Source organism: Rhamphochromis sp. 'chilingali' (assembly GCF_963969265.1).
Source record: "Rhamphochromis sp. 'chilingali' genome assembly, chromosome: 21".
NCBI classification, from domain to species: Eukaryota; Metazoa; Chordata; class Actinopteri; order Cichliformes; family Cichlidae; genus Rhamphochromis; species Rhamphochromis sp. 'chilingali'.
Window position 1 is genome coordinate 13,288,615 of NC_137949.1, and position 15,366 is coordinate 13,303,980.

General features: G+C 39.6%; 1 protein-coding gene across 1 annotated transcript; it reads left to right on the forward strand.

The window, feature by feature from the left end:
• The first annotated feature begins 1,445 nt into the window (after nt 1–1,445).
• Nucleotides 1,446–15,172, forward strand: LOC308389640 (calpain-1 catalytic subunit-like). Its single transcript, XM_080871132.1, has 21 exons — nt 1,446–1,525; nt 1,799–2,053; nt 2,607–2,676; nt 2,792–2,910; nt 3,121–3,254; nt 3,348–3,522; nt 4,948–5,022; nt 5,257–5,342; nt 6,293–6,367; nt 6,821–6,981; nt 7,643–7,809; nt 8,138–8,346; nt 10,203–10,242; nt 10,464–10,550; nt 10,691–10,748; nt 10,846–10,907; nt 11,099–11,167; nt 13,085–13,163; nt 13,850–13,966; nt 14,218–14,270; nt 14,369–15,172. The coding sequence occupies exons 2-21, from the start codon at nt 1,817–1,819 to the stop codon at nt 14,393–14,395; spliced, it is 2,100 nt and encodes a 699-aa protein (XP_080727258.1). The 5' UTR covers nt 1,446–1,525; nt 1,799–1,816; the 3' UTR covers nt 14,396–15,172.
• Nucleotides 15,173–15,366: the final 194 nt, after the last annotated feature.

Below are 15,366 nucleotides of genomic sequence, written 5' to 3' on the forward strand. Positions count from 1 at the left end.
TCCCCCGAGAGCCAGTCGAGTTCCCCGGAAAGAGTGCTCGTGCTCCGGAATGAGCCACGGCTTCCACCGGAGCTCCTCCTCCAAGAGAGCGCAGAATATAGACTGGCGCTCGTCGTCGTCCAAGTCTATGGTGTGCGGCGCTTCCTCGCGCTGAACTGTGACAGGAGTATGGCGAGACTGTGATGAGGGCGTGGAAACTGGTGAGCTGAGAGGTGGTGACGCTGCGGCGAATCTCAGCGAACCGACACGAACACACTCAGGTTCCGGAGGCAGCAATGGAGATGACTGATTGTGGGGTTGTTGTGACTGGTGGGTGCTGGAAGCCATTTCCTGACTCGACAGTCCCTGGGCCTGCAGCATCTCCTTTATCCTCGTAAAGGCATCAACTATGGCAGGTGAGTCCGGGAGCTGGAGAAGGCGGGGATCCCTCTCCATAATAGCTTCAGCAACGTTAATCATTACCAGCTTGCTCTTCAAATCGGGCGCTGTAAAGAAGCGGTCGAGGATCGCTTGGATCCGAGCAGTCTCCTCCAGACACTCGGTGAGAGCAGAATCCGCTGGGTCCATGACTGGTCAGTTCGTTCTGTCACGGCGGGGTGCGCCGATGTGTGCGGAAACAGGACCCAGAAGCAGATGATGACGAGGAATAGTAATGATTAACAGAAAAGTGAACCTTTATTGCGATGACGACAGGAAATGAACCAAGAGACCAAAGCAAACAGGCAAAACACTAAGAAACAAAACACTAAGCTGGCAAAACACTAAGAAACAAAACACTAAAGGTACTAAGACCAAAAACTATAACTATGATTGAGGTGGAAAATAAACAGGCTAAGACTATGACTATGACTATGACTGTAACTCTGGTGAGATAAACAGACGAACTGACAATGGCATGAAGAAAACAAAAGGCTTAAATACAGACATGAGGTGATCAGGGGAAGTGGCGACACATGGGGGAAAACAGCTGACAGACATAAACCTAATGACAGGACCAGGAGAGGAAAGCTAAATACAATGAACAAAGAACACATGACATTGTCAGAATAAAACAGGAAATGACAACACAACTTAACAGACCTAATACGTGATGAAATAAATAGAAAACCCCAAAACATAGAAAACCCAGGAACAATAACTGCCTAAACTAAAGGCAAATAGGAAATAACACAAACTAATAACATATCAAAAACTACAAAGAAAACTCAGAGTGCTGGGTCGGAGACCCAGCCTGTGACAGGTAGAGTGGAGACCAAAATAAAGTGAATTACAATAATCATGCTTTGTGACTTGATACTTGCATATTTGCAGAGTTGACTGACTTGGAAGCTTTTAATCATGTAAATGTCTGCATTTCTTCTATTCTTCTCTCCGTTCGTGAACAACAGACAGCTGTACCAGTAAAAAAAAACAGATCAGGGAGGGCTTATCACGTGCTGACAGAAGCAGCCTCGGGCATTTACAGGTATGATAAAAACAGCAGAGTTTCTCTCCACCCACAGTCACTGCTATCTAGCTTTTTGAGGTAAGGCAAGGTACTGTACTCGTACTGTAAACATTCTTAAGCAGCTTGGTTTACACTTTTTTTTTTTTTACCTCTTTTTGTAACAGTTATGTGGTGTTGGTATTGTTACATTATTAACGCTGAAAAATACTTTACAGTCTTATGTAAAAGACTCTTGTGTAAAGGAGTACACCTACTTAGTGATGTCCTTTGGGCACGTCGAAGAAGAAAAACGAGTTTGTGTAATGAGAATTAAAGCTAATCTTTACACTTCTTAATGTTTGTTTTCAACAGCTTTCAAACCCTGCAGCTATGCCTCCTCCAGGTGTGTGCATGAACATCATCAGTGCACGCCACATGAAAAATGGCTACGGGACTGTCACCAACCCCGAGAGGTTCCTAAACCAAGACTTCCACCAGCTGAAACAGTACTGTCTCATCCAACATCTAAGGTACATCGATGAGATGTTTCCCCCTGACAGAAATTCAATCGGCAATGGGATACTGACGCCTTCTGACCTTGACCGAGTGGTGTGGCTGAGACCAGGGGTGAGTGTTGCATTGGCTGAAAACCCCAAATGCAAGTACATATAATCATGAAAGCTGTTTGAGGAGAGGGTGTGGTCTGTGGCTCTGCTGCAGAGGAGTGGTGGGGCATTGGGTTTGGTGGGCGGTGCCAGTGTAACTGATCACACCAATCCGTCCAGCTCTGCAGCTCCTCTGCAGTGGAGCCGAAGGCCATACCCCCACCACGCCGATGCTCTAACAATCTACAAATCTAGATAGTTAAGGCTCTTCATGAAGCATAGAAATCTGCTAATTCATTTGTACGTTGGGTTATTGGAACCTTTGTTTCATGGTGTGCCTGAATGCTTTACCAACCACAAACGAGGATGCACATTTTAGCTGCATGAAGTATTTCTTCAAGGGAAACAAAGACAAAACTGTATGAAACACCAACTGTTAATTTGTCAAATGATTGTTAATGTTTCTTTAACTTCTATAACTTTTGTTGCAGTAAGCCCAATAATAATAATGATGATAATAATAAAGAAATAATAACAATAATCCATAAAGATAAGAGTTTGTTTTGTTATTTCAGAAAATTGTTCCAAATCCATCGTTTGTTGCTGACGGGGTGTCCAGGTTCGACTTTGGTCAAGGTTGGGTTAGTAAGTATACTTATTCTTTCACTTCTTTGTGTCAATCTAACCATAATCAGCACAATTACTACTGCGATATCTGCACAGTAAATCATTCTGACAACTCAACTACATATTTTTACAGAAAACTGCTGGTTTATTGCCTCTATTGGAGCTCTGACATTTCAGAATCACATCCTTGGACAAGTTGTTCCACTTGAGCAAAACTTTCACGAGGATTACTGTGGACTGTTCCACTTCAGGGTATATACAGTACCATAATATCATTCATACCATTGAAAAGTCAGTGGTAAAATGTTGTCTGTACATTTTAAAGTTGTTTAAGAATTACTTGAAATATTACGAGTCTTTTGTTTTGATATTCTGCCATTGCCAAAGATAAATATCTAAAAGCAGGTTGCATTAAACAATGCATAAAACCTTTTCGCTTTCTCTTCTCTCTCAACTGCTTAGTTCTGGAGATTTGGAAAATGGGTGGATGTCATCATTGATGACAAACTACCAACAATTGATGGCAGACTCATTTTTGTCCACTCCAGAGATCCAACTGAATTTTGGCCAGCTTTGCTGGAAAAAGCCTATGCAAAGTATGTAAAAACCCTGTGTTATTTCTCAGTTTACAGTGCTCTTTGTGGGAGTTATTTGTCAGTAAAAATAACAATATATCCACTTTTTTTCAGGGTGTGTGGTTCCTACACAGATATGAATGCTGGAACTCCTGCCGAGGCATTGGTAGACTTCACTGGTGGGGTCCACATTTATATTGATCTGTCAAAGCCCCCTCCAGACCTGTGGGAAATGATGTGTCGAGCTGGTCAATCCAAGTCACTGATGGGTTGTGGGACACCACAGGGTGTAAGCATTGATTTACACCACATAAAGCAACATGCTGCCTTGTAATCTTTGTTTTGAAAACAGTCAGGGGTGTCTGTCTTACTGAAAGATCGGGTGATAAAAAAGAACCTTCAGAATAATAGCTCTTAGCTCAGAGTTATCTTCTCCCAGCAGAAAAATAAAAACACTGTGTTGGGATTGTTCCATTTTGAGAAAGTGGTTTGATAACTCCCCCATTCACAGCGGCTGGAAATCTACCTGTCACATTAAAGTAAACAGCACCGCCCTGTTTCCCTGAAGTTAAGCGCAATACCTAGAAAGCAGTACAGTTTAATAGAATGAAGAAAATCCCGTACATGTTAATGCAAGAGTGAACCACTCTCAGAGCCATAGTATGTTGTGAAAAGAAAACACTGGTAAATGTTTTTGACGATCATGTTTTTAGAGATATTTTTTATCAGAATTCAAATTAAAGTATAATCAGTGTTTTGCATGTATTATCTTTCTAAATACCTTAAATTACAGCAGAACAGTACCAATACTTTGTGGGTTGCATTTCTGTTTGTATGAAAGAATCTTCACCTTTTTCATCATGTAGTTTATTTTAATTAATTAATGACCCATAAGTGGCTCCACAGGATCTTGTTTGGCCCCTCAAACAGTAACTACACGGATAAGTCTTTTCAGACAGAGAGAGCTACTGATACATTAGACTCTGAAATACTTGTCCAGATGGTTTACTCTCATGATGAGTGAAAGCACTTAATCCAGCAGAAGCACGTCTCATATGATGTATGATAATCTTGCACCATTTGAACCTTCACAAGAATTTAAGAAGCTGTTTGTTTTCCAAATAATGTTGATATATCCTACTGTATGAGCAAATACATGGGGCGACCGTGGCTCAGGGGGTTGGGAAGCGTATCTGTAACCGGAAGGTTGCCGGTTCGATCCCCAGGCTCTCTGTCCTGGTCGTTGTGTCCTTGGGCAAGACACTTTTTACCCTACCGCCTACTGGTGTTGGCCAGAGGGGGATGGCGCAATATGGCAGCCTTGCTTCTGTCAGTCTGAACAAGCTACAACCGTAGCTTGCCTCCACCAGTGTGTGAATGCGAGAGTGAATGAATAGTGGCATTGTAAAGCGCTTTGGGTGCCTTGAAAAGCGCTATATAAATCCAATCCATTATTATTAAATGAAATTTAATTTGCTGACACACGAGTAATGCTAACATAAGCAACAATATACTGGTTCTTTACTACTTTGAAAAGCCAAAGTTTGCTAATATGATTTTGTTTTCATTTAAAATTTGCCAATTAGCCAACTCAGCTCGTTCTTGTGTGTTCACTATTTATTACCTGCAAGACTCAAAAGCAAAATGATATTTTTCTTAAGTTGTGCTAATTTAAACTGAACTTGGAATGTTTACATGTGTTAATTCTTTGTAGGAGACAACTGAAAACATTGTACTACCAAATGGGCTGGTCCAAAGCCATGCTTACGCTGTCACAGGTGTTAAACAGGTAAGGTCTGGAATTTGTTTAAAAGATAATACAACATGCAGCAAACTAAAATAGAGTGGTTGTTAACGTTCTATTAGCAAGAGTTGCGTTTTTAAGTTTCTAATGATGTTTACCTCAGCAAACAATTAATTTCATTCATTTTAAGGTAATAAAGGTACCGAGCTTGCATTTACTGTAAAGCAGTGTATTTTTTTTATTAAAGAAACTACAAATGTGGTTTCCTTTGGTGTGCAGATGATTAGCCGAGGGCAGATGGTGAACCTGGTGCGTTTGTGGAATCCCTGGGGCCACGGAGAGTGGAATGGAGACTGGAGTGATCGGTTAGAGCATCTTGCACTCACCATTTCTCTGGTTTTGTACCTCAGGAGAAAAAATACTGAGATAATTTAGCAGTGGTGGAATAGCATTATATATATATATATTATGCTCACAGGGAAGTATCAAGAAGTCCTGTGTGTTTTGTTTTAGTAATTTCCTCAGTTATAAACTTAAGGGGCGATCGTGGCTCAAAGAGTTGGCAGTTCGTCTTGTAACTGGAAGGCTGCCGGTTCGAACCCCGGCTCGGATAGTCTCGGTCATTGTGTCCTTGGGCAAGACACTTCACCTACCTACTGGTGATGGCCAGAGGGGCCGATGGTGCGATATGGCAGCCTCGCTTCTGTCAGTCTGCCCCAGGGCAGCTGTGGCTACAACTGTAGTTTGCCTCCACCAGTGAGTGAATGAATAGTGGAATTGTAAAGCGCTTTGAGGGCCCTGTAAAGCGCTATATAAATGCATTATTATAAATACATTTTTAGGCATGCAAGGAAGGGCTGAGGATAGCTGAGGATATGTGGATCAGAGCCATGAGAAGCTTTTGTGTTGGTTTCTTATCAGCGTAATCTCTTAATTATGAACTTCTTATGTAAGTGAAGAAAAAAACCCCACAGATGGCAAGTTTTGACAGGACTTGAAGGTTTTATTCTAGAGTTTCTTATTTTGAAATACTTGATGATTTTAGGTGTGGTTTGTGGTTTGGAGGCATTCTCTAATGGCTCTGTTTGAAACTATTGAAACAAGGTCTGTCTTGCACACGAGGCAGAAGAAAAAGTCTCCTGACAGCTCTGAAAGACTCTTTGTTGACTGCAAAGGTCACTAATTTCCCACACGTCATCCACATGAGTAGAGAGGAGTAGTTGTAGCTTGAATGAGCTTAAATTTGAAAAGTTTAGAATATGACAATATTGTATTCATATGCCTCCTCTTCCTTCTCTGAAAAATTTCCAAAAAGGTCACCTCTGTGGCAAACTGTGAGTCCTCAAGATCGAGATATGTGCCTAGCAGTCTATGATGACGGCGAGTTTTGGTAAGAAAAATCAAAATGTGACAAATGCAACACAGTAATTAGTTACACAATAATAAGTTCTTACCATAATTAAACAAAAGAAGAACAAAAAGATGCTTTCTAACCCTAAGTACTCAAATGTATTTGTGTTATACATCTCTATGCTCAAATGCTTAAAAGTTAAATTAGATTATATAGTTAGTTTCTTTGAACATAGTTTAATAGAATAATAGAATAATAGAATAATATAAATAATAGAATAGCTATTCAAGGGCAAAAGAGTCTATAGAGTTAGAATTTGACTTCCAGTGAAAGCTGCTAAACAAAAGCTGCTACGCTTTTGTGTAGATTCCATTAAATCAACAAATTGTTGCAGAATACATGCTTTTTATATTTCTGTTCATTTTTTGTTATCGTTCATTATCACGAAACTGCCAGAACTCATTATTACCTAAATTTATATCTGTTTTCAAGGATGAGTCTGAAAGACTTCTGTAAGACCTATTCAGAGCTCGACATCTGCTGCATGTGTCCTGACTTCCTGGATGGAAACTCTACCTGTCACTGGAAAACCTCCATTTATGAAGGTCGATGGGTTGCAGGAACCACTGCTGGAGGCTGCATGAAGAACCCTGGTATATTCAAAAGCTCTAATAAGTTAAAGCCTCATTAAATGCCTTAGTTATGGAAATAAATGATCTCTTTGCTACATCCATTTGCACAGCACCACATGCCTTTTAGCAATTCTAAACTAATTGCAACTATCATTTATTTCCTTTGTGCTATAATCAATCTTTGTAGACTACAGTGTGACCAAAATCCTGACCATACAATCTCACTGACTCTGAAAGGGTTCCTTCGAAGACGGGAACAGGTCTGTGACCACCAGCAGTCAGTTATCATCTTCAAAGTGACTTTGATGCTTCAAAATACCAATAAAACATATAAATATGATCAAATGGTAACCAGAGATAAGCACAGGAGTCTGGCAGTGATTGTAGTCAGAGGATAATTTTTTTTGGAGACAGGGTACTTCCTAACATATCATGTGGCCTATCCAATGACCTTGGAGGTGCCAAGGCCAAGGAAGTGCTATTTTTACTCTAGTGTGACTGAGCCATTAAATATAATTGCAATAATTTGGGAACTGTGAAGAGAAAGTGTCGTATTTCTGTGGAGTCAGTCTATCATCTTGTAGCTGCTTGTTAAGGTTTACTTAATAATAATAATAATAATAATAATAATAATAATAGATTAATGGAAAACTCCAAAATGATTTCCTTCTTTGCTTTTCAGAGAGCTTCTGGACAAATCCACAGTATCGGGTCAAGATTGATGAATTATCCAGTGAATGTGCTGGGAAACAGGGTGAAGTCAACATGCTGGTGTCTCTCATGCAAAAGCCAGATAAAAGGAATAGACGCCTGGTCCAGAACCTCTACATTGGATTTTCTGTATTTGAGGTAAAGATTAGCCTTTATTGTTTCCATCACACTGGTTAGATTGGTGTACTCTGCACTGCATGTGTAGAAGTCATGTAGTAAACTAATGAAAAGTGGGAGTTTTGTGCCTCATTTACAAAAAACCCTTCAATTCCTAAATCATTAGTTTCCATTTAGCTTTTATAAAGACATAATTCACGTGATCTAATTTTTTTTTCTGTGATTTCCTCTAAGGTGCCTGAAAACGTGAGTATTTTCCCACAGCAAACATTTCATTTCACAATTTTCAAATAACAGGACCGAGACAGAGCGGAAGAGATTAAATATCTGTTTAAAACTGATATTACAGTACATGGCACACAGCGGGAAATTCCCAGCCTCTTTCTTCAGTGCGAGCAAACTTGTTGCCTACACTAAATCCTACATAAATGCCCGTGAGGTGATGGAGTTAATGATGCTGAAGCCTGGTGAATACGTGATTGTGCCATCCACCTTCAGTCCCAATGAGACAGCCTCCTTCATCCTGACCATCGTGTCCAAGGCAGAGACCCACGTGCAGTAAGATACTTGCAATCTTATACACTACACTGGCAAAAGTATTCACTCACCCGTCCAAATAATTTAATCCAGGTGTTCCAATCATTTTCATGGTTATAAAATCAAGTACTTAGGCATGCAGACTCCTTCTACAAACATTTGTGAAAGAATAGGTCATTCCCAGGAGCTCAGTGACTTCCAGCATGGCGATAGGATGACATCTGTGCAACAAGTCGAGTCGTGAAATTTCCTTGCGGGATTATCGTGTGCGGCCGTTTTTTAGGAGTTGGGCTCGGCTCATTAGTTGCAGTGAAAGGAACTCTTAATGCTTCAGCATAACAAAGCATTTTTGACATGCTTCCAACTTTGTGGGACCAGTTTGGACATAACCCCTTCCTGTGCCAATAAAACTGCATACCAGTGCACAAAGCAAGGTCCGTAAAGACGTGGATGAGTGAGTTTGGTGTGGAAGAACTTGAGTGGCCTGCACAGAGTCCCGACAGATCACCTTTGGGATGAATTAGAGCAAATACTGAAAAGTGTTTAAACACACATTATTAACACATTTAAATGTATATATATGTTTCTTCAGTTTCAGTTCTCTGATGTGAACTGAAACTAAAGAAGCTGGATGACTGTTGAAACGTCTTCAAGGAAACTTAAAGAAGTCCAGAAGCTTTTCTTTCCAAGCAAGTCTTTTGGCAAAATAGTGTAGTGACAAGTAATGTTCAAAGTTGGGGTAGTAAATGCTAAAAAATAAACATAATCTCAAACAAAGGTATTACTTTTGACAGAAAGGGTGGGGCAGAGGAGGCGCGGGCAACATGACAAGCAATGGTGCCCATCCATATCATACAACCTGTTTTGACTGTGTCTAGTTGTAAAAGTTCTACTATATGTTTATACTGCACTGATTTAAGCAGGTGCCTTTTTTGGAAGGTTTTGATGATGCTCTCAATCATCTGTGGAATTGCCTGGGGAACTTTTGACATCAACTATGCGTCTAAGTGTCGTAAAGAGTATTATTGGCACTATAAAAGATGTTTAGCAAGCAAGTAAAGAAGTGGCATTTTGGAGAGAGAAGAGCAGAAGGATTTTACCAAAAGACTGAGTTTGAGCAGTGCTGTCACTGATTATACGAGTGCAAAGTCTGATAGATGGAGTTCTTATGGCGGAGCTGTTTTGAAAGATTTAAAATCCATCCATTCGCTACCACTTATCCTTTTCAGGGTCGTGGGGGGTGCTGGAGCCAATCCCAGCTGTCATAGGGCGAGAGGCAGGGTACACCCTGGACAGGTCGCCAGTCTGTCGCAGGGCTAACACACAGGGACAGACAACCATTCGCACTCACATTCACACCTATGGGCAATTTAGATTAATCAATTAACCTATCCCCAATAAGTGCATGTCTTTGGTGGGAGGAAGCCAGAGTACCCGGAGAGAACCCACGCAAACACGGGGAGAACATATAAACTCCACACAGAAAGCCCCCGGCCTGATGGTGGAATTGAACTCAGGACCTTCTTGCTGTTCGGCAACAGTGCTAACCACCGTGCCACCATGCTGCGAGATTTAAAATCATTAATTGTTATTTGTTAAAAGTTTGCATTCTTACTATGTGGGTGTGCAAAGCTGGGCAAGTGGGAAGGAATTTTGAATGGGGAATTCTATAAATGTGTGTCATTGGTACACTGACCTGTCAGTCTGTGTGGACCTGTAGTGCTGTGGTGCTCAGGTATCACATGGCTGTATCGTCCTCAGGGTCTATCACAAAGTTGTTGCTCCTGTGATCTCCCGAATGACAATCCTGCACACTACTTTTACTTGCTGGTGAAAAAAAGTTGTACTCATTCCTTTTATCTGTCCTGTGTCCTCAGTGAGAACTCCAGTGGTCATGAATATATGGAATTGGAAGAGGTGAATAAGATGGATCATGTTACATCATCCAGTAGAAATATATACTGTCAAATAATAGTGAAAATAACCCCTTGGTATTTGGTAGAGTTAATTCTGAACAACTGACCCCATACTGACCCCATACTCAGTCAGTTTTTAACCTTGGTTGTTGTTGTTTTTTTTGTTAACATTGATTGAATGACACAGTCTAATCATTAATATAGAGATAAAAACATGCTTAGAGCACCGCTCTTTTGCAGAACACACCAGTGGGAAAGAGTGAGGATGACGAACGTAAAAGGACACTGTTCCGTCAGCATTCTGACAAGGTAAAGGATTGTGTCTTGTAACAATAGTTCCTTTTTTTTGGGGGGGACACATGTCTATTTGCTTTTTTTTTAATGAGTTAGATAATAAGAAACGCTTAAAAGTAACCCAACCATCACATTAAGCTTTGATTACTTTCCAGTATGAAGAAGTGGATGCAGAGCAGCTCAAGAGGCTCCTAAATGGAAAAATACTAAAAGGTTTGCACAGTAAAAGTGAAAGGCTACACAGTTAAAATAATAATCCCATGTAGATGGTGCCGAGTGTCCTAGTATGATTTACTTTTTTCTTTTTTAGGAGACTTGAAATCTGGAGGATTCACAATCGATGCCTGTCGCAGCATGGTAGCTCTGATGGATGTATCCTCGAGTGTCATATTGACTTGGGTGCATTTATATTGGCTTCATTTCAGCTGCTTACTGGAGCAAACCCTTACAATAACTGCACTTACATAAAACATATTAACAGTGTACAAGTCAAAACCTGCCTGCCCTTTTACTCAATAATGCAAAAATGCACAGTTCTGATATCTTAATGGTACCTTAAAAAGACATCTGTGACTGGAAAGCTGAATGATGAGGAATTTGTTCGTCTGTGGAAGAAGGCTGTCACATACCAGGTAAGATAAACATAGTAAATGTCAAAGATGTCATCACAACACAAAGGCAGGGTTACCTGACAGGTAATCAGAGGTGAAAGCAGGATTTAGTTTGAACACAAACTGTCACATTTGCATATAAGAACTCACTGAACAAAGGGAGCGACCTGGGAAACATATGATTTCAGATTTGGTGATGACATCAGGAAGGCTGTAGCACACAAGAAATAATGTTCATCCAGTTGCACATTGAGGTTTATTGCTCTGAAACACAGCAAAACAGCAACTCTGTGTTACTGACGGCTTCCATTACAATAACTGGCCTGCGTTACTTTTGTAAGGTATTATGTATAATGGCCCTTTAGTAATCAGCCCTTAGTAAACAGAGCAAATGACAGACCAGTGAACAATACACAGCATAAGATGTACTGGCTGGTTTATCAAAACATTTCTTATAACTTTTACTGAAACCAGCTAATTGTTTTCTATCATATTTCTGATGGAACAACACGGTTAAACAGTTTAACCCAGGAGACTAACATCACTTAGCGCAGCGGTCCCCAACCCCCGGGCCTCGGACCGGTACCGGGCCGCGAGAGTTGAGGCTCAGGTGTGAAATGTATAGTTTTCAGGGTTTTTATCGGTTTTCAGCGTTATTTTGTTATCGTTTTTATCGTTTACTCGGTTTTCAGGGTTTTTATCGGTTTTCAGCGTTATTTTGTTATCGTTTTTATTGTTTACTCGGTTTTCCTGGGTCTTTTCACGTGTGTTATGAAAAAATTTTCGGTAAAATTTTTCCGGTACCGGTACTAGTTTTATTTTGTTGTATTCATCCGCGACACCTTAAAGGCCGGTCCATGAAAATATTGCCGGGCATAAACCGGTCCGTGGTGCAAAAAAGGTTGGGGACCGCTGACTTAGCGCACAAAGGTTACTAGCGTTAGCCATGGATAACGTGAATCAACTCTCTTCTTTGGTCACATCAAACGCCTTATAAACAAGAATTACACTCCAAACATGTTACTTTAAATAACTATCAACTTTACATAAATGTATAGAGTTCTCGTATACTGCTCTCACCTGAAACACAGCAAAACAGCAGTTCTGTGTCACTGACAGCTTCCATTACAATAACTGGCCCGCGTTACTTTTGTAAGGGATTATTTTGCCAGTCTCTCATTTGTCTGAGACGCCACTGCCACCTACTGGCGAAACTAAATATCGCCTTAAAACCAAATCAGGTGGGAGCACACGTTAAAAAACTTCAACAAGAATTCTGAGGCTTGTTTTTGATCCTTAAAATACTCAGGATGCCACAATTATCAGGATGTTGACTTTATCTCACCCACACCACCAGACTACTCCTTTTGTAGACTAATCCATTGTGTATATTAGGATTGTCTCAATGTCAGAGTTCATTCAACAGTTGATCATGCTACAAAGAGAAATCACTTTAAGTCCATAACGACGGATGTTCTAATGCATTTACGTGTAGTTATTACACAATTATCTATGAAGTCTTTTAACATGTCAACCATTGATTTTCAAATATCAAATACAGCCCTACACACACACACACACACACATACACACACACACACACACAATGTGAAAATGTGACATAAAAAATAATTAAACAAAGATTATCTTACATTTTCAAGCAAGACTTTATATACAGTCTTCGAGCAAAAGTAACAAAACTTCACAAACTGAAGTGGATTTGTTTCATTTTTAAGCTTGTCTGTAATCTCTCCCTCACTGTTCTGTTTCTCCGTTATTTTATTGGTGGTCAAGCTGACTGCTCATGGAAGGAAAAACTAAAACCAGGAAATGTCCCAGTGCTGCTGAGGGGCAGAAGGTCACTGGTTCTAACCCATGCAAACGTCTTATTATAAATATTCTAACATTATAATCGCTAATTATGTGCTTTTCACACAGGAAATTTTCTCCCGCTGTGATGTTTTGAAAACAGGGACGCTGTCACTAAGCGAGCTGAGAAATGCTATGATAGCCTCAGGTAGACATTTAATTTTAAAACCCATTTTAAGATACTGTTGGAACACAAAACTATCCTGTGATTATTGAGTCTTTCACATTTTCTATGTAAAACAATGGTATAGTTAACATTTTTAGAAAAACAAAATGAACATGAAAACAATGGTCCCTCTAACAATCATTTATTTAAATCTCTCCCTTCATGCAGCTCTGTATCAGGTTTTAGCTCAGTGTTTAGCTGTCTGCTTATTTTTGGTCACTTTCTGTAGTGGTGGCTCTCACACTATGTGGCACCCAGAAGCTGGTAAAGACCAAAAACCAAGCTTAAAGAGTCTAAATAAGTGGGCTATATGACTGGTTACCAACGAATTAAATTGTCATATTAAAGTTTTTTATTTGCAACATGTCTCTGCTTCTTCTATGTGGCCAAAATGATTATTCCTCAGGTTAGTAAAATACCAAAGTAAGGCATTAAAGCAGAGAAAAGATCAGGATCCAGCTTAAATTCTACAATGAAGACAGTAATGGCAATCATACATTCAGTATTAATATGTTCTGAAGGTTATGTAAATAGTATTTTTGTAAAGTATTAGCACTTGCTTTGATATTCTACACAAACCACCTGTCTAGCAGCGTGTCTGTTTGTATCTGGTAGCAACCAGCCCTAATACTCCACTGACTTCATCTTATGAACTGTATGTTGGTCAGGAAAGAAGATCAGCGATGAGATGCTGAATTTGATGGCTCTCCGTTACGGCACCTCGTCTGGGCACATTACTCTGGAGAGCTTCATCAGTCTAGTACTCCGCTTTGAATGCATGTATCGTAAGTAAAACTGAAGAAAATTACAGTAGACATATTTTATATTCTTCAAAGGTTAAAAGTTGTCAACTGTGGAACTTGAATTAGATTTGAATATCTGCAATATCTGTCTTTTCTCTTTATTTTCTTTACAATTAGAAATTACTCAGAAATACTCATTACATCACTGACGGGACACCAAAAGGATGAAGTCAGAACAAGTTGTGAAACTTCTACTTTTTCTTAACTATAAGGATTTATGTCTTTCTCCACAGAAATCTTCAACCAGTTGTCTGATGGCAAGGCTATGACTCTTCAGGAAACAGAGGTGACTACACTTCATTTTAAAATAGTTAACGAATCATGTCATGCATGCGCGAGATTTTAAGGTATGAAACATTAATAATCTATGATTTTTTATTGCAGTGGATGTACATTGCAATGTACACTTAACCTGACAGAGGAGATGACCTGCAGGAATGAGAACAAAGAAGAAATAAACAAAAAAGAGTTTTTCAGCATGAAAAAAAAATCATGATATGCAACCACTGGGTGAAGGTTTACAGTATATGAACAGGGCAGTAGAGTTAGACTACAAATCTGTGAGGAGTAGAAACTTTACAGTACAACAGATAGAACCGTGAGTGTGCAGCATCTGTGATTATTTTACACTGAAATCATTTTTTACAAAAACTAATTCAAAGTTCAAAGGTGGTGGTGCTTTAGAAGCACAAAGTTTGTGTCAAATCTTTATAGCCCATGTACTCCACCTTTGCTAAATGTTTCTGTTACTGAAGTTCTTTTTAAGTGGGTTGCTGCATTTTCTTTTCCACTGCTATGATACCGTAAGAGGGTTTTTTTTGATTGTCTCCCAACCTAGAGTCACATTGAAATATGCAAAAAGCTTTTGGATGATGTGAGATTAAATTTGATGTCTCGGGAAAAAATGTATTCACTGTTGTGATTGGATAACCTTTCATCTAGTGCCATCAATTGGTTGAAACTTTACTTTGTTATTTAGCTGAGACCATGTGTGCCTGTACGTGCAGCCTTATGGTGCCAGGATATCTGATATGTCTGTAAAAAGTGTTTCTGATAGAGCATTTTAAGTGGGTTACTGAATTTTTAGCTTGGAATGGATTTTTTTTTTATATTATTATCAGCTTCTACACAAAGAAATGATTCAAGCAGCTACGACAAGCATCAGAATTTCACGTACAAACCCCCTTTTTAGATGAAAAAAATAAATGAATGAAAAGCATGACATAAAAACTGAGCCTCACTGAACAGAGAATTCACAAATCAATTCTTTGGCCGCCATTTAAAAAACACTCAGATAAAATGCTCTGAACCCTAAACCTTTCATTCTTAAGCTTGAGTTTAAAGTTTTGAATTTACAACAGAGCGAGAAACTATTCAAAAAT

Coding starts and splice junctions, on each gene's coding strand:
- LOC308389640 (XM_080871132.1), top strand. CDS start 1,817: ATGCCTCCTCCAGGTGTGTGCATGAACATCATCAGTGCACGCCACATG. Junction 2,677..2,791: donor CTTTGGTCAAGGTTGGGTTA/GTAAGTATACTT, acceptor ATATTTTTACAG/AAAACTGCTGGTTTATTGCC. Junction 3,255..3,347: donor CTGGAAAAAGCCTATGCAAA/GTATGTAAAAAC, acceptor ACTTTTTTTCAG/GGTGTGTGGTTCCTACACAG.